General features: G+C 37.4%; 1 protein-coding gene across 7 annotated transcripts in view; it reads left to right on the top strand.

The window, feature by feature from the left end:
* LOC126344596 (nicotinate phosphoribosyltransferase) overlaps positions 1-16,225 on the top strand; it is a 97,384-nt gene that overhangs the window by 35,799 nt on the left and 45,360 nt on the right. For all 7 annotated transcript variants that reach the window (XM_050002032.1, XM_050002031.1, XM_050002035.1 and 4 more), the window contains exons 8-9: positions 12,787-12,927; positions 13,024-13,148. In XM_050002032.1, the coding sequence (XP_049857989.1) occupies positions 12,787-12,927; positions 13,024-13,148 (266 nt within the window). The remainder of the gene's footprint in view (positions 1-12,786; positions 12,928-13,023; positions 13,149-16,225) is intronic.

Here is a 16,225-nt window from a genome sequence, read left to right as displayed (position 1 = left end):
AGAGACTGTGCACATCCTGCTTGTCTGCCCTTTTCTGGGTGTATTACTGAGCAGTGTGGGATCTGGACTAACAGAGGACATTGAAATTCCAAAGAAGGGCAGTTCATTTTGTATTATTGCAAAATAGGGGAGAGAGTCGAGCAAATATGATGCATGAATTAGGGTGGCAGCCATTAAAACTAAGGCATTTTTTGCTGCAGCAGAATCTTCTTGTGAGATTTCAATCACCAACTTTGTGCTCAGGACATGAAAATTTTCTGATGGCCTCCATCTGCATAACAAGAAATGATCATCATGATGAGATAAATCAGAGCTCGCAGAGAAAGATTTAAGTGCTTGTTATTCCCATGCACTGTTACGAGTGTGGAACCGTAGAGAAATAGCTTGAAGACGGTTCAATGAACCCTCTGCCATGCACTTAATAATTTTGAATTGCAGAGTAATCATGTAGATGATTGACAGCTCAGGAGACCAGTTATGCCAGTCAAGAATCCACATGTTCCTCATGATGGTGTTTGTGGTGTGAACTGCAGTGTAGGATCTTACATTATCCTCTTGAAAAATGTCATTTGGTATGTTGTGTAGGGTATGATAGCTGTGTTTAAATTCTGCGACGTATTAGCAGGCATACAGTTTTATTTCAACACTTAACAAATCAGTCCCATTGTCATGACCAGTAATCCCCACACCATAATTCCAAGATTTGGAGATATATGGGTCTTGAGAATCTTTACTTCCTGTGATCTTTCAGCAGATCATCTGCAGACACGTTCACATCAATCTTGCTGCCACAAACAGAAGCGAGGCTCTTTGCTGAATTACTGAAGGTGAAGGATGAGATGGTGTTTAGTTGACAACGAGCTCATGAGAAACGGAGCACAATCTCAGATTAGGGAAGGATGGGAAAGGAAGTTGGCTGTGCTCTTTCAGAGGAACCATCCTGGCATTTGCCTGAAGCTGTTTAGGGAAATAACAAAAAACCTAAATCAGGATGGCCGGGTGCTTGTTTGAACCATCGTCCTCCCGAATGTGAATCTCGTGTGCTAACCACTGCACCACCTCCCTCTGTACTCATTGCTGAACAGCACCAAATGTCACCCGATGTCTCAGTTCACTTTTCCTGGTGTCTATGGTAAACAGTGCATGACAAATCAGTATACTAATTGTCAACTGCTACAGAAAATTGATTTCTAAATTTCAAATTTGGTGGAAGGGGGGTGCCTATGTCTCAAGAAATTGGGATAGAGTCCAAAAACGCTTGTGGTAACTTGTTTCTATATATTGGAGTTACATGGATGACATTGTTGTTTATTCTTTCACATCTCAGTTGCGTGTTACTTCCTGTTGTCACAGACAAACACTCGGAGATGATAAATGCTAAAGTAAATAAATAGCAATTGAACAACTTTTTCTACAAAATTTTAAGTTGATACTTGAGGTTAATATTTGTCATTTTAAGCTAATAGATTGTATTATGAAAAGCTTAAATTACACAAATTATTAGAAGTAAAAGATATTATGTTCTAACTGGTACAAGAGGAATAATAGTTTGTGATCAGCACACAAATGTCTTCCAGCATGTCCTGTTGTGTGACTTGTATATTCAGTACATACTGCGCTTATAAGTGGTGGAAAGTTTGGGACAGAATATCAGTGTCTACATGAGAATATATCACTGCTTACCCAGATAGAAGGGACATTGAACAACAGATTGACGATACTCAATTGCTGAATTTTGGCATAGCTGCGCTCTTTCACCTATTTGTGTGGGGAGCTGGGCAGGGGGGGGGGGGGGGGGACTAATGTGCACACATTTGAAGGAGTTTCAGTTGAACTGGAAATCATTCTGTCATTTCCCCAGTGCACTCTCTATTTAGTGCATAGTGATCTATGCTTCATAGATAGTTCTATACAGTATGTAAGCAAGATATTTAATTTGATGCAACAAAAATGATTATGCAAAGATTTGAAAGTGAGCTGGATTTATCTTCAATTCACCATTAAAAAAATGTATGAATATTTGTACGAGCTAAAATTAATTATGTACTTTCTCTTAGTTCTTTTAGTAAATGTAAAAAGCATTCAAAGACGAGGGAGTTACTTAGGTCCACTGGGATAATTCAGAAAGATTATATGTACATATCTGAATGCTTGAATATCTGTCAGAAATTTTGAATGTGATTTTGTAAGTGTTTGGAGATCAGTCACAAGTACATCTGAAAGGACAGGAAGTGTTGCAGGTTTACTGTAGAATGAGAAGATGTCATCTGGTGAGGTGTGCATGAAACTCAGCATATGTCATGTGAAGAGTGCATGTACACAAAAACAATTGCATATTTAAAATTCTATATTTAACATAAACCTAAAACCTATTCCATCTATTTAAAAAAAATTAATAAAATTTTCCATCGAAGTAAACTGTGTTATGGTATTAACAGTTTTTTCAACTAGTCTTGTAAATGAGATTTTTATTATCTTTAATATTTGTTGTTTATATGTCTTTGAAACACTTCAGCAGCTACCATTTTTAAGAGACTTGTCATAACTTAATGATGTCTGTTGCTCCACTAGCTGTCTATATGCTTCTTGTAGAGGTTTAACAAATCAGCTGTCTCAGACAATGGAAACTCCAGATTGGAATATCAACAATATTAGGAAAAGGATAGACTACTTAGCGGAATGCTGACCAGTCGAGTTGCAGACAGTAACAATGAAAAGACTAATGCACATTATAGCTTTCAGCCAAAGCCTTCTTCAGTGAAGAAAACACACACACACACACACACACACACACACACACACACAAATACATACATATTCACACAAGGAAGCACACCTATTGCAAACATTAACACTGTCACCAGCAGCTGTGACCGGAATGCGACTGTCACGTGAATAGCAATCTGGAGTGAGTTGGGGAAGATGGGAGGGATAGCAGGGCACGATTTTCATTCAGTTTTCTAATTTGGCCAGTTATTGAGGTGAGAAATGCATTAACCATATTGTTAAAAAAAAAACTGAATTTTTCACAACTCTTTCTAAGACAATCTCACTTCATCAATCCTTAAAATGCTTAAGTGTTGGTTGTAATCATGTGTTGATTACACTGCCCTTTTATCTCTAATATATAACATTATAGCTTAGTGAATCCTTAAAAAAGAAAGGTGTTTTTGTTGATGATATGACTGTGTATCAAGAATTGTTTCCATCATAATTTGTTGTGGACTGGCACTGACTTTTGGAGAGAGAAATCTAACCTGTATCTATGTTGTCGTGATTTGGAAAGAACCGATCTATTTAAATAATGCATAGATGATTTTGTTGGCATTATTAATATGATAAGAAAAGTCCTGGACAGAGTACAGACAATGGAAGGGTAAGAGTAGCTATTTACCATTAGTTGAGGCACTGATTGGTGAAAAAGTAAATGCACAAAATAGAAATCATTGATGACTTTTGGACAGTGTCCTTCCTAACAGATGAAGTCCCACAATGAGATGTAAAGGAATAAATCGGTTTACACCTGGTGCATGTTTGAAAATTTGTAACTAAACATCTACATTTACTAACAGTTAACCGGAGTAGTGACTCGACGTATGGCTTCAATTTATGGCACTTAATGTGAATACCTTGCTTGTCCCCCTTGCTACTGACGAAATTTTATATGACTATTTCGGTATCAAATCATTACTGTATCAGATAATTCCAGAGGTAATCCTTTCTCTGTAACTAGCGTATTTTTCAAAAATATAAATTTCATATGGTTTAGCCAGAAAGATGGAAAGAAATTTGGTGAAGATTCAGTTTGGTTGCCCCCAGACATTTCTGTTTACGAATCACCAGTGGAGTGACCAGTTTTACCATAACGTTGTATTAAAACATACGTTATGATTAGATGAATAGTACACAGTAAAATTTTCTGTAAAACCTAAAATGCCCAAACAAACATAGAAGAATGTTCTGTCAACATTGACACACTAATGACACAAGATTCTCCAAGAAAGACAAAAACGATGCAGAAAACAAAAACCGTTGGAGTTCTGAACTAGACTTTGTCATTTACATTGTAATCATTAAAACTGCAACACCATGAAGACAACATGCAACAGTTGTTGAACTGGTGCTTTTGCATTTCTGCACAAAGACTGAAAGACTGAAATTGCATTTGAGTGTCAGTTGTTTGGGAGAAGAGAGTTATGCCTCGTGCAAGGAGGATAAACATCTACGAGGTACCCTCCGCCACGCACTGTGTGGTGGATGCGGAGTATGTATGTAGATGTAGATGTTGATACCAGCCCGTGTCAGAAACAATAAAAAAATTCTTCTTGACTACATACAATAGATGTTCAACAGACTGCAATAAATTTGTTTCAGAATTAATAGAATTAGTATAAGATATGTGTTTTCTATAAATTTTGGGAAATTGCTGCCTCACTCTAAATTTTTTGTATTTGCGTTTGTTAGAATACCTACTGTCGTTATTCTTTTTGTTGCTCAGCCAAACACATGTAAAATTTTTTTTTTTTTTTTTTTTTTTTTTTTTTTTTTTTTTGTTAGAAATTGACCATACACTGTCTGTTGTAATGTGTTTTTGTTTCCAAAAGTCACCTGACATTCTTGTAACTAATAAAAAGGATGATTATTTTTTTAAAAAATCCTGTGGACTGACGTACTACCAAATAAATCCGAAAGTAACTTGTACCTGGTACCGGAAGAATGGTAACATACCTTCAAAAACTGATTGTAACCCTCAATAACCAATGTTTTCTTCCTCCTTTGAAAGAGAAACAATAGTTGGGGGAAATAATGGGGATAAAAAGAAAGTCACCCAGCATATGATGGTGAGGGGAAACGAGGGCAGGATGAAAGGAAATGAATTTAAGGATTAAAATTCAACAGTAAGTGGTCTTCTTATGATAAGAAGGTATTACAGAGCTTTATGCCAACCTATAATGCTTGCATTAATTAAAGCATGGAATTACCTAGCTCTTGACAAGGCTATGGATGTTTTGCTTCCATATGAAGTATCACTGAGCTGTGCCCGTCTGACTTCAGAATGCGTTAGGGGTTTATGTGAAGTTGAGGGATTGGGATTATGTGTGTTTTCTGTGTGTAAGCTTATGTTTGGTGTTTTATGTACGTGTTACTGGTCCCTAAAGAGGTATGTAAGGGTTAATTTTGGGCATTTGGGAGAAGCTTCTGATGGTTTGTTTCTTAAATTTTGAATGGAAAGTGGGTCAAGTTTGTGTTGTTTCATAAAACTTTGTGGATCTGTCTTGAATAAATGTTTAAATGGTGACCAAGCTGTCAAAGAAAGGATTGTGCATTTCAGCCCAATGTAAGGTTTTTAGATTGTCTGGCATTTGATGGTAGCTGTTGCAGTTCTCCTCTCCTTTTGCAAAGTCATGCTGCCACAGATGTGTCACTACCACCAACGAAACATTGCAGTCAGGGAACATATCTTCGATGGTAGCCTTAGTGACTTTTCTTGGCAAACCAAGTGAGTGAGTGAAATAAATGGAAAATGTAGTAATAAAATGTTCCTGTTGTCTTTTATAAAATTTTTACTATACCAATGCACATTTCACAAAATTATACCTTCATCATCTTTGCCTAGTCATTACGCAAGGACATTTATAATGATGTCATCATCCCAAAAATGTGGTTGGTAGGATTTATAGTGCATTCTTAATTGTGATTGTCAGTGTTGTCATGAACTGTGTAAAGATTATGGTAGAATATATTTAGATTTTTGTTAAAGCTGATAATACGTACAACAGTGACATGGTTTGAAGCTATACTATAAATTTTAATTAAATAATTTTTCATCAGAATTTCACAAACTGAAATTGAGAATGCTTTGTAATTTCCTGGTGTGTTGACGTGGAAATGAAGGGTCTTGAAAAACTATTGAAGACCTAATGAGGAAGCTGTGACTTTGAGATACACATTGGCATAGTAAATATGCTGTAAAGGACAAGGAATAGATTTTATTATGAAGTTTTCCGATCTCAATATTGTGTAAAAACATGGAAAAAATATTCTGCAAATAGCAGTTACTTTTATATTGTAAAAGTATGAATAATTCACAACATTTTAAGCTTTCACAGAGTACCAACTAAAGATTTTGATTTGGGGTATGTAGCTTATTGGTGTGGTGATTTGAATGGCATAATAAGAGCTATTAGTGTCATATCTCTTGAACGCAGCAAACTGTTAACACCATAACATAGTTTAATCATCTAGTCAAAATAAAAATAACGAGCCTGAACAATCAAGACTTGTATCAGGAACAGCAGTTTATTGTTGGCACTGGCAAAGTGGCCTTGAATGTGTCACTCTTTAGCATGTGAAAGTCATCACTCTTTTACACACCATGTAAACTTTCGTGTACACAGTGAAAATCGCACAATTTGTAATTATTAAAATATTATTTTATCTCAATTATTTTTCATCTGATGACTAATTTTTCTTCAGTTGTGCCAACATGCCTCAGATATATTTTTGATTGTTTTCCTTGTTTGTTTTGTATTCATTGTGATGTAAGTAGTTGTTTATAAATAGTAAAGTATCTATTCCTTTTTTAAGGTTCATATTTAAGTGTACTAGAGGAAGATCAGAAATGGAAATCTCTCAGAGATACAAGTGAAAGACCACACTTGTTAAATTACTGTTTTTAGAGCAAATGACAGTGTAATGATGACAGTTAAGTGTTTATTTTGACCTCTTGCAAACTTTGATTCTAGTATTGAATGTAATACAAAAAATGAAAGTCCCTTGTGTTGAAATGCTTGTAAGGCTATTGAGTGTAAGTGTCGGCATTTGCTTGCATGCTTGCCTGTGTGCATAAATGTCCGCCTACAGCATAGGGAAAACAGTTTATTTGTTTTCTGTAAGATCATCTTTATTGCGTATAATAGAGAATATCAACAAGAGATAGCAATCAGATGAATTCCAAAGCTTATGAAGTCTCTCATGTTTTGTAACTCCCAATGAAAATGTTTCACACAAATGGATATTACTGTACATATTACAGAAATACGTGTACCATTTATATGAAATTAGCCATATAGATAAGTGAGACTAGGACATTGTGAAGGACAAAGTTGTAAACAGTAGTATCGATGATTGTAGCTCAGCTTTAATCATCTTACATTTCTTGTTAGTGCACAATCATATGGTACAGGAAGTGGTCAGTGGTGAGAAATGTGATGGGCAGTAGATGAGGAATCAATATAACATGAGCTGGCACAGGTCCATGCATGAACATAACTGTTGGAGCAGCTCGTAAATGGTTAAGTCCAGTGGCATGGGGAAGGGGGATCAGGACAGGGAGTGAATGACATCCATGCTGTGCCGAGTTAAAGTCACACCATCTTGTTACTTCTGTGATGATCACTTGTTTCATGGTATTTGCAATCATCTTTTGAAGTTGACCTCTTTTTCCCAATTGTACATGTAAATTTTGTTTGAAACATTGTTACAAGTTTTCTGACACCATACCATAAGATAAAATAGCACTCTCTTAGTACGCTCCACACAGAACAATGTTTTCAGTATCTTCTCTTGGGAATATATCTGCTTGGCAGAATTCGCCTTTGTCCAGTCTCCTTCCATTTCTTTCTACAGGAAGTGATTTCTCAGTTGAATAATGGTGTTGATGTTTATCTCATTGCTGCACCATTGTGTGCAACACAATACTTTTTTTAAAAAATCTTTATTAGCATTCTAACTAAGATATTCAGTATGTTAGATATTACTTGTTCATGACACTTCCTTAACTTAGTGCTAGAATTTCGGCCCGTTTCATTCATTCTTTATTTGCCCCCCCCCCTCCCCCCATGTAAATTAAGTATCTTCGTGGTCCAGATTGCATGCCATTTTGTGAATCTTGTTGAACCCTTACAAAACTGAAGCAAATTATTAATTTGTATATACAGGGTGTCTCACCTAATTCTGCCACCTCGCAGGCCGCTGTGGCCGAGCGGTTCTAGGCACTTCAGTCCGAAACCGCATGACTGCTACGGTCACAGGTTTGAATCCTGCCTCGGGCATGGATGAGTGTGATGTCCTTAGGTTAGTTAGGTTTAAGAAGTTCTAGGGGACTGATGACCTCAGATATTAAGTCCCATAGTGCTCAGAGCCATTTGAACCATCTGCCACCTCAAATATCTCTGGAACAACAATAGATATTCAGAAACGGTTTTCGCCAGCATGAATGTACGTCAGGGGCGTAGCGAACTAAATACTATGCGAAATTTTAAAACGTAAACAAATACTATTTTCAACAGAAACTTGTGTATTTTTAAATGGATACTCTCTATTATTTCATATGCAATCAATAGCATGAAAAATTACAAAAAGAATGGCATTGGTTGCATCGCAATACATCAGTTACATCCCGAGAAATTGCAAAGCAAAGTTGACACTTGAAATACATGGAGCACACATCCTGAGACTCGAGAGTGCACTTCATGCTGCCTGTGTCAGGTTCACGGAATGGGAAGGTATGCACAATCCACAAAAATAAACAAATAACACGTCCAACTCAAAGTTACATTTTTGAAATTGTAAATGTATGTTTATTCTAGCGAAAGGACAACTAGAGCTACATTTAGAGATAACAAACTTAAATTCACTGTGCTAAACACATTTACTAGGGCCCTGTCACCAAAAGAAACTGTATTGTTGTGCATTATGTCCAGCAGTGAAACTGTGTCACGTCAACATATGTTCTAAGTGTCCTTTGTTTGCATCAATAAATGTATGCAGATGGGTAACGAGAGAGTGTTGCACAGATTGTAGAGTTTCTACAGATATTGTTGCACACGCCGCAGTAGCACTATTTTGCATATCCTCTACTGTCATTGAGGGTTCTTGATACACTCTGTCTCTCACTGCGCCCCAAAGAAAGAAGTCAAAAATGGCATCAAGTCAGGGAACCGTGACGGCCATTGCACAGTACCTCCCCGCCCCATCCACCTATTTGGAAATGTCGCATCTAGAGTGTGTCTGTCAGCTTTTGCATTGTGTGCGGGACATCCATCATGTTAGAACCACACTGATAGATGAGTTTCCGATCCTAGATCCCCCATGGGGAGTGCTAGTATGTGTTGAAGAAATGATGCAATTCTCTGTCCATTCAATGGTCCATGGTAAAAATGGGGACCTACAATACAGTTAGCAATGATACTGCGCCAAACATTGACACTCCACTGTCGTTGATGAGCAACTTCGCGAATCCAGTGGGGATTTTGCACGGACCTGTAGTGCAGGCTCCACAGATTCACATTACCATGATTTGTAAATAAAGCCTCATCCGTAAACAATGTATTGCTTAGGAATACTCGATTACTTTACAACTGCCGAAGCGCAAAATGACAGAATGCAATGCGGGAGCCAAGGTCATTCCAGTACAGTCCTTGGTGCAGTGAGATATGGAACGAATGAAACAGATGCCGATGCAAAATTCTGCACACACTACTGTGGCTTATTCCTGCACCTCTTGTAGTTACTGATCTAGGTAGCATTCAGCATACCGTGTCACAGCTGCAGTTGCATTTCTGTGACATTTGCCATAAATTAAAATAATATCTAGTTTTTCCTCATTACTGAAGGCTGACATATTGACTAGATGATGGCAAATGTAATAAACCACAAGAAAACAGGTTTTAATGTGGCAACATATGTAAATTAAATTACAGTACAAGAGCAGTTGAGCAGACCAGATTAGGAAACACTAGGACACAGTTTGTAGTGTGTGCCGTGGTGATACCAGTTGGTATATTTATGGCAGGAGACAGACACCAGTGCAGGCAACCGCTGCTCTGAGCAGAGTACTACATGTAATGCATTACGTCAGAAACTGTGACACCGTTGCTATCCTTTACAAGCCACATATTTCAGAACTTACTAGGTTTTGAAGCACGAAACCAAGTGTGTTACCACTAATAGTACCTATAATTGTCATTTCGCAACAATAAACATTATGCGGACTGCATCCATCAGTCTGATACCGTATTATTTGACACATTATAAGAGGTGGATGGTTCAAGTAATATACAGCTCAAGAAGGGGCTAAACTATCCCCCTTTAGGAGTCCCATCAATGAAATATAGGCCAGTGATGTTTTGTCATACAATACCACACCCTACATTAACACTCTACTGATGTAGTACGTCAATCACATCACGATTTCTGGCAGGATGAGGTGCATGCTTGAGTCTAAGGACGTGTGCTTCATTTATTTAAAGCATCAACTTTGCTTCGCAATTTCTTGGGATGTAACTGATGTATTGTGAGGCAACCAACACCACTATTTTTGTAATTTTTCATGCTATAGATTGCATAAAAATAATAGGGGGGTGTCCATTTAAAAGTACACAAATTTGTGTTGAAAATAGTATTTGTTTATGTTTTAAAATTTTGCATAGTATTTGGTTTCCTAAGATTCTGTCGTATGTTCATCCTGGTGGAAACCGTTTTTGAATGTCTATTGTTTCAGAGATATTTGAGGTGGTAGAGTTCGGTGCGACACCCTTTATTACTCATGAATTACTCCATGGTTGTTGTTATGCATGTGGACGGGTAATATTCTGCATTTGAGTTGACAAAGATTGGTGTACAGTCTTCCTTTAAAAAACAAAAAAACCACTAATATCAGAAGTTTACGCTTGGATGGTTTGGATCAGTAGTTTGAAGATGGGAACGAATCCAAAGCATCCTTTTGTGGTGAAATAAAAGAAACCTTCTCCTGTTATTATTAAAGCCTTAAACAAATAGGAATATGATATTATTTACATTAACCTCCTATCTCATTTACCTCGCACAGATGAGTTGGACTGTCCTGAAGGATGCATCTAATATTTAAAACAGAGGATTTGTTCCTATCTTCAAACTGATTATGATTTGAGCATTAAAACTTCTTATTACAAAATCAGAAATAATTATATTTTCACAAAACATTCGTAATCCAACTTAATTTTTCCCACCCTGCCCCACACAGTTATGCTAGTTTGGCTACATCACTTTTCTGCATCCCTCCAGATTGCAATGATTTTTACAATTCCCAGCTTCCATTTGGCAGCTGTTTTGTTTTACATTCTGACCACCAGAGAATAACGCAGCAGATCATTTCCAACTTCAATAAGAAAACAAAGCCATGCATCGCCCAGATAAACACATTTTCCTACGTTTCATTAGTTTAAGGCAATTCCTACATTATCTTTTAGGATTTAAAGTTGAGTAGCACAATAACGCTAGTGACTTCTTGAACAATCTATTGAAAGGCAAATTTTATTAGTATTTTTACTTGATTCTATGGGTCATAATATATGGAAATTTGTACATATTAGATAAAAGTTTAAGAATTTTTATCTCAGGGTGGAAAGGAATATACAAGAAACATCTGTACTACTGACAGGGTTTGAAAACATTATTTACAAAATTTACTCCAATAATCATTACCGTCCTTCACCTTCATCGTTCTCAGCAGTAGCTCATGTTGCTCTCAATACCACCCCATAAAATGGTCTGTATTTTACATATATAGAATGTATGTGGCATACATCCTGGATGTGCTTGTCTTGTATTGGAGTTTTTCCATTGTACAAGTATCCTGTATTTTAAGAACTGATGGCCAAAGTTTTAAAAATAAAACTCCAAAGTCCTCGGAAACATCCTCATTTTTGATTTCCAAATACAGGCAGTTAGAATACTTATTGCCTAAAGGTTATTTAACCGCATATGGTGCAGTGACAAATATACTATTGGAATGTGAGGCACTTCTGTTTTGTACTTTTGCAGCAAGGAAATTTTGTCACTGCACTAGATGCGGCTAAATAACCTTTAGGCAAGAAGTATTCTAACTGTCTGTTTTTGGAAATCAAAAATGAGGATGTTTGCGAGGACTTCGGGGTTATATTTTGAAAACTTTGGCCACCAGTTCTTAAAATACAACACTGAATCCAGCCTTCCTTGAGGATTGACTCAAATCAATGCATCATTACAGTGGGTACATTCTGTCTAGTCTTCTGATTTTTCTTTTTGCAGTCCCAAAATTGTGATCACATTGAAGACAGGAGTGCCTTCTCTAAAGTCACCCTTATTGTTGAGCTATTATTGATAACGAACTGTGAAGATGAATTGTTCGCACTGTGTATTATGTGTATGCCACATTTATTGCAACGACATGAATATTACAATAGTAGCAGTGGTAGAAAAAAGAAAAAGATGATTTTGACTTATCTCGGTGTGACATCAGTGTCTAGAGGTGGTTAAATTTCATTCAGACATTCCATAAGTGAGGTCTAGGTTTTGGTTCTGGTTCCTTGGTCAACCTACCAATTCTATTAAGATCAGTTTTCAGCTTCTATTTATTTAAAATGGAAATTGCCTGTGTAATGTAAAGTTTTTTGTTGTCCCAATTTCCATTTATTTACTTCTGCGTGGCAGGGTTCATCTTCATCAGTTGTACACTTGTTTTTTATATTTACTGGAGACTTTCTCCATACAATTTTTACTGGGTACATTCTTATTGGCTAAAAATTCATTTGAGAAAAAAACAGTCATTCATACTCAGTATGTATTCTATGCTGAATTCATTGTTAACAGTACTTTTAGTATGCATCTGAATTGTTATTGGTTGTGAAACATTAAAACCAGTTTTCTTTGTAGTCATAATTTTAGTTTCAATGAAGTTAAAAAAAAATTGTTTGGTTTTTGACTCATATAATTAACTTACGACTTTTGTGATACAAATTCTAATTTTGAATTGTCTGTTTTTAGGAGTGGACTACTAAATTTCTGTGCCGTTGCACTGGCTATGAATGACTTAGGATATCGTGCACAAGGCATTCGGATTGACAGCGGGGATTTAGCCTACCTTTCCAATAAAGCAAGAGAAATTTTTGAAACTGTAGCTCAAAAGTAAGAATGTATTGACTCTTTTGGTGTCTTCTTTTTTGGATTATTTATAACAGTTTGTTATGTGTTACGTGCAATTAATTGAGTTCATGGTTTCAGCCTGCATCTCCCTTGGTTTGCAGAACTTATGATTGTTGCTTCAAATGACATCAATGAAGAAACCATTTTAAGTCTCAATGAGCAAGACCACAAGATAGACTGCTTTGGTATTGGAACCCATTTAGGTTCGTATATTTTCTTTTGCAGAACTGCATTTTAATTTTTAATTGGGTAAGGAGGTAAATATCCACAAATTTTGATGTAAATATATCATTGTATTTGTGTATTAGGGAAAGTTCGAGACTACTTGCGAGATTTAGTCTGTGTGTTGTGTCAGGCTACAAACTTACCTTGTCACAAGAGAGAACACCTTCCATTAACACCACTGAAATTATTGTTACAACACTTTTGGCTGTGTGAGGCTACTCATTGTTAGGCATCAATGGAATGCCTAAGAAGATATGTTGGTACTCTTAAACAGTGAAAAATCCAGGATGGAATATAACAATATTATGAGTAGGCTAGTTGCTACTCACCATATAGTGGAGATGCTGAGACGCAGATAGGCACATCAAAAAGACTGCGAAAAAATAAGCTTTAGGCCAACAAGGCTTTGTCAAAAAAAAAAAAAACACACACACACACACACACACACACACACACACACACACACACACACACACACAGAGAGAGAGAGAGAGAGAGAGAGAGAGAGAGAGAGAGAGAGAGAGACGACTGCAGAATCTGACAGCTGAAACCACACACTGTGGCGTCAGCTGTCAGAGACTGCAGTCGTGTGTGAGAGTTGCGTTTGCATGAGTGTGTCGCCTATTTTTGACAAAGGCCTTGTTGGTTGAAAGCTTCTTTTTGTTGTGCCTATCTGTGACTCAGCGTCTCCGCTGTATGGTGAGCGTCTCTGCTATATGGTGAGTAGCAACTATCCTTTTCATAATATTGTTAATACTTTCACATTTAATAAGGATACATGTCTTGGGAATCAGCACAGTTGGTAGTGTATTAACGCACTTTTTTTTAAATAATCAATTCAAAGCCTGATATCTGTGTCCCACATCTGTAGCTGTGAATCACTTGAGAATGTGTTTAGTGCTTGCAGCTGTTACTCTTTTTCTCTGTGTGCAGTCCATATTGAGCACTGAATTGTAATAATACGGTCTCATTTTGTGTACAAAAACTGGATTAAACTGTACCTATCACAATATGTTAATAATAGATTACACAGACATATATGGAAGGCATTTTCCCATAACTGAATGGGAAGAAGCTGGAATGTGCAAACTAATACGATATATGCTGTACCACGAGTCAGCTTATCTTACTGCACACAACATTCTAATATTTGCACAGACAGAGGCTGTCAAGTGAGGGAAGGAAGAACATGGACTGTTATTTTTAGACATGCTTGTACCCATGATTGGAAGACACAAATAGTTTGTTTTCTAAGTAGGCTACTTATTGAATAGTCCTCCTCTGTGCAGAGGAGCTGGCTGTGATTCCCAGCACTGTCAACGACTTTTCGTTGGTGAAAGATCTGATACGGGGTTCACTCAGCTCCATGAGACTACCTAAGGCTGAGAGGTAAGTGTGCTGACCTCATGCCATTCCTTGCCAAATCCAGTGACGATGTTATTGGCCAGAACAGGGAACTTCATCTTTAACGTACATACTGAATAACAGAATCATAAATATTTGTGTGATGAGGCTCTTAAATGATAATTTACAGAAAGACCATCAAGAAGTTAGTTTTGAAGGAGTTATTGTCAACAAGTTTAGAAGTGGGTTATTTGACAAAGCATGTATTGCACACTGCTGTTGCTCATAATGTTTTCGCCATGTGCAGCACACTTCCAGCAATCAATTATGACAACACTGTAAGTGGCAAGTAATGGAACAAAAAATAAACTATCAAAGGCATAAATGCTAAAAGTACTCAGACAAACTATATGAATGTTGACAATGACAATGCTAGAATGACAGTGTTGCCCTATGGGTAGACTAGGAGAATGACATTCAGTACAGGTGTGAAATGGGCTGCACCACTGTGAGGAACTGACTGAATATGTCTGTGAGAGCCTTCTGCGATGGCAGTAAATGGTAACCACATCACAGCATCAGTGCTATTATATAGTGATATCAACCCAATGCAGTAAATAAAGTTATATTTTACCACACCCAGTTTCATTTTGCAGCTCATAGTGCATTTCAAAGGTACCCGTGCAATTGCAGTATATTAACAACAACCATAAAAATAAACAAGTCCAGCATTTTGTGTGATGTATTTAGTTTGTATAATACTTCAGACATGCCTGAGTGTTATGTGTTACTTTGGGTGTGTTGACACACTGCTACGACACCCAGGAAAAAGGTAACAGAGACAAAACTTCTGCTGAGTATTTGATGGCAATGCAGATTAGTTAGTGCATTATTTGCATACTGCTCTGATCTCCCCCATCCCCTAGCTCCTTAATATGACCGAGAAAATTAAAACTGAACAATTTTCTTGCTACAGTATAATTCATACTTTCTAGACAAGTTTCACCTTTTGCATGAAAGGCAGCAGGAACTGATGAAGTAGTCAATCAAGGCCTATTCAGTGGGTTGACTGTATCCCAAGTATTGCCAGGCGCGTCATCCAGAAAGCGCAATATTTTGTCAATTCAACCTTGACATCTTCAGGTTTTCCTGAAGCCTGGTTGATTTCTGCTGGGCATTGCCTTATCACCTCCTGCCTCGCCCCCCATCCGGCTTTGGATGCGGTCCCTGCTGGAATGGCAACAATGCATTCCCATCTACTGTTGTTACAATGGGAGGAACAGATTTCCATGTGGATTGCCTCTGTACTTTGGTCATACTCATGGCTTGCTAAGTTGAAAGCTACTACAGCCTCGGTAGGAATACAATTCCAGGAGGTGTTGGATTGTTGCAGAAATTTGCTGCTGCTGTAAATCATGACAGGTCTTGGGAGATGCAGTGCTCTGCCACAGTTGACTTTGATGGCTGTTTGTTGCCTGTGTGGCATTTTGCATCTCTCCCGTACTGTCTGAATAGTCTGACCTACATACATTTTCCCACACTGGCAAGGGATGCAGTAGACTCCTGGTTTCCAGATCCTAGATCATTCTTGACACATCCCAGCAAGGCTTTTGTCTTAGATAGTGGGTGTAACATGCACTTGGCATTGTGTTTCAGAATATTCCTCTGATTTGTTCCAGACATACAGGAAGATCACTATTGCAACCGGCTA

The sequence above is a fragment of the Schistocerca gregaria genome, chromosome 1, assembly GCF_023897955.1.
Source record: "Schistocerca gregaria isolate iqSchGreg1 chromosome 1, iqSchGreg1.2, whole genome shotgun sequence".
Lineage (NCBI taxonomy): Eukaryota > Metazoa > Arthropoda > Insecta > Orthoptera > Acrididae > Schistocerca > Schistocerca gregaria.
The sequence above is the reverse complement of the archived record's forward strand: the minus strand, read 5'-3'. Positions and strand labels throughout refer to the sequence as shown.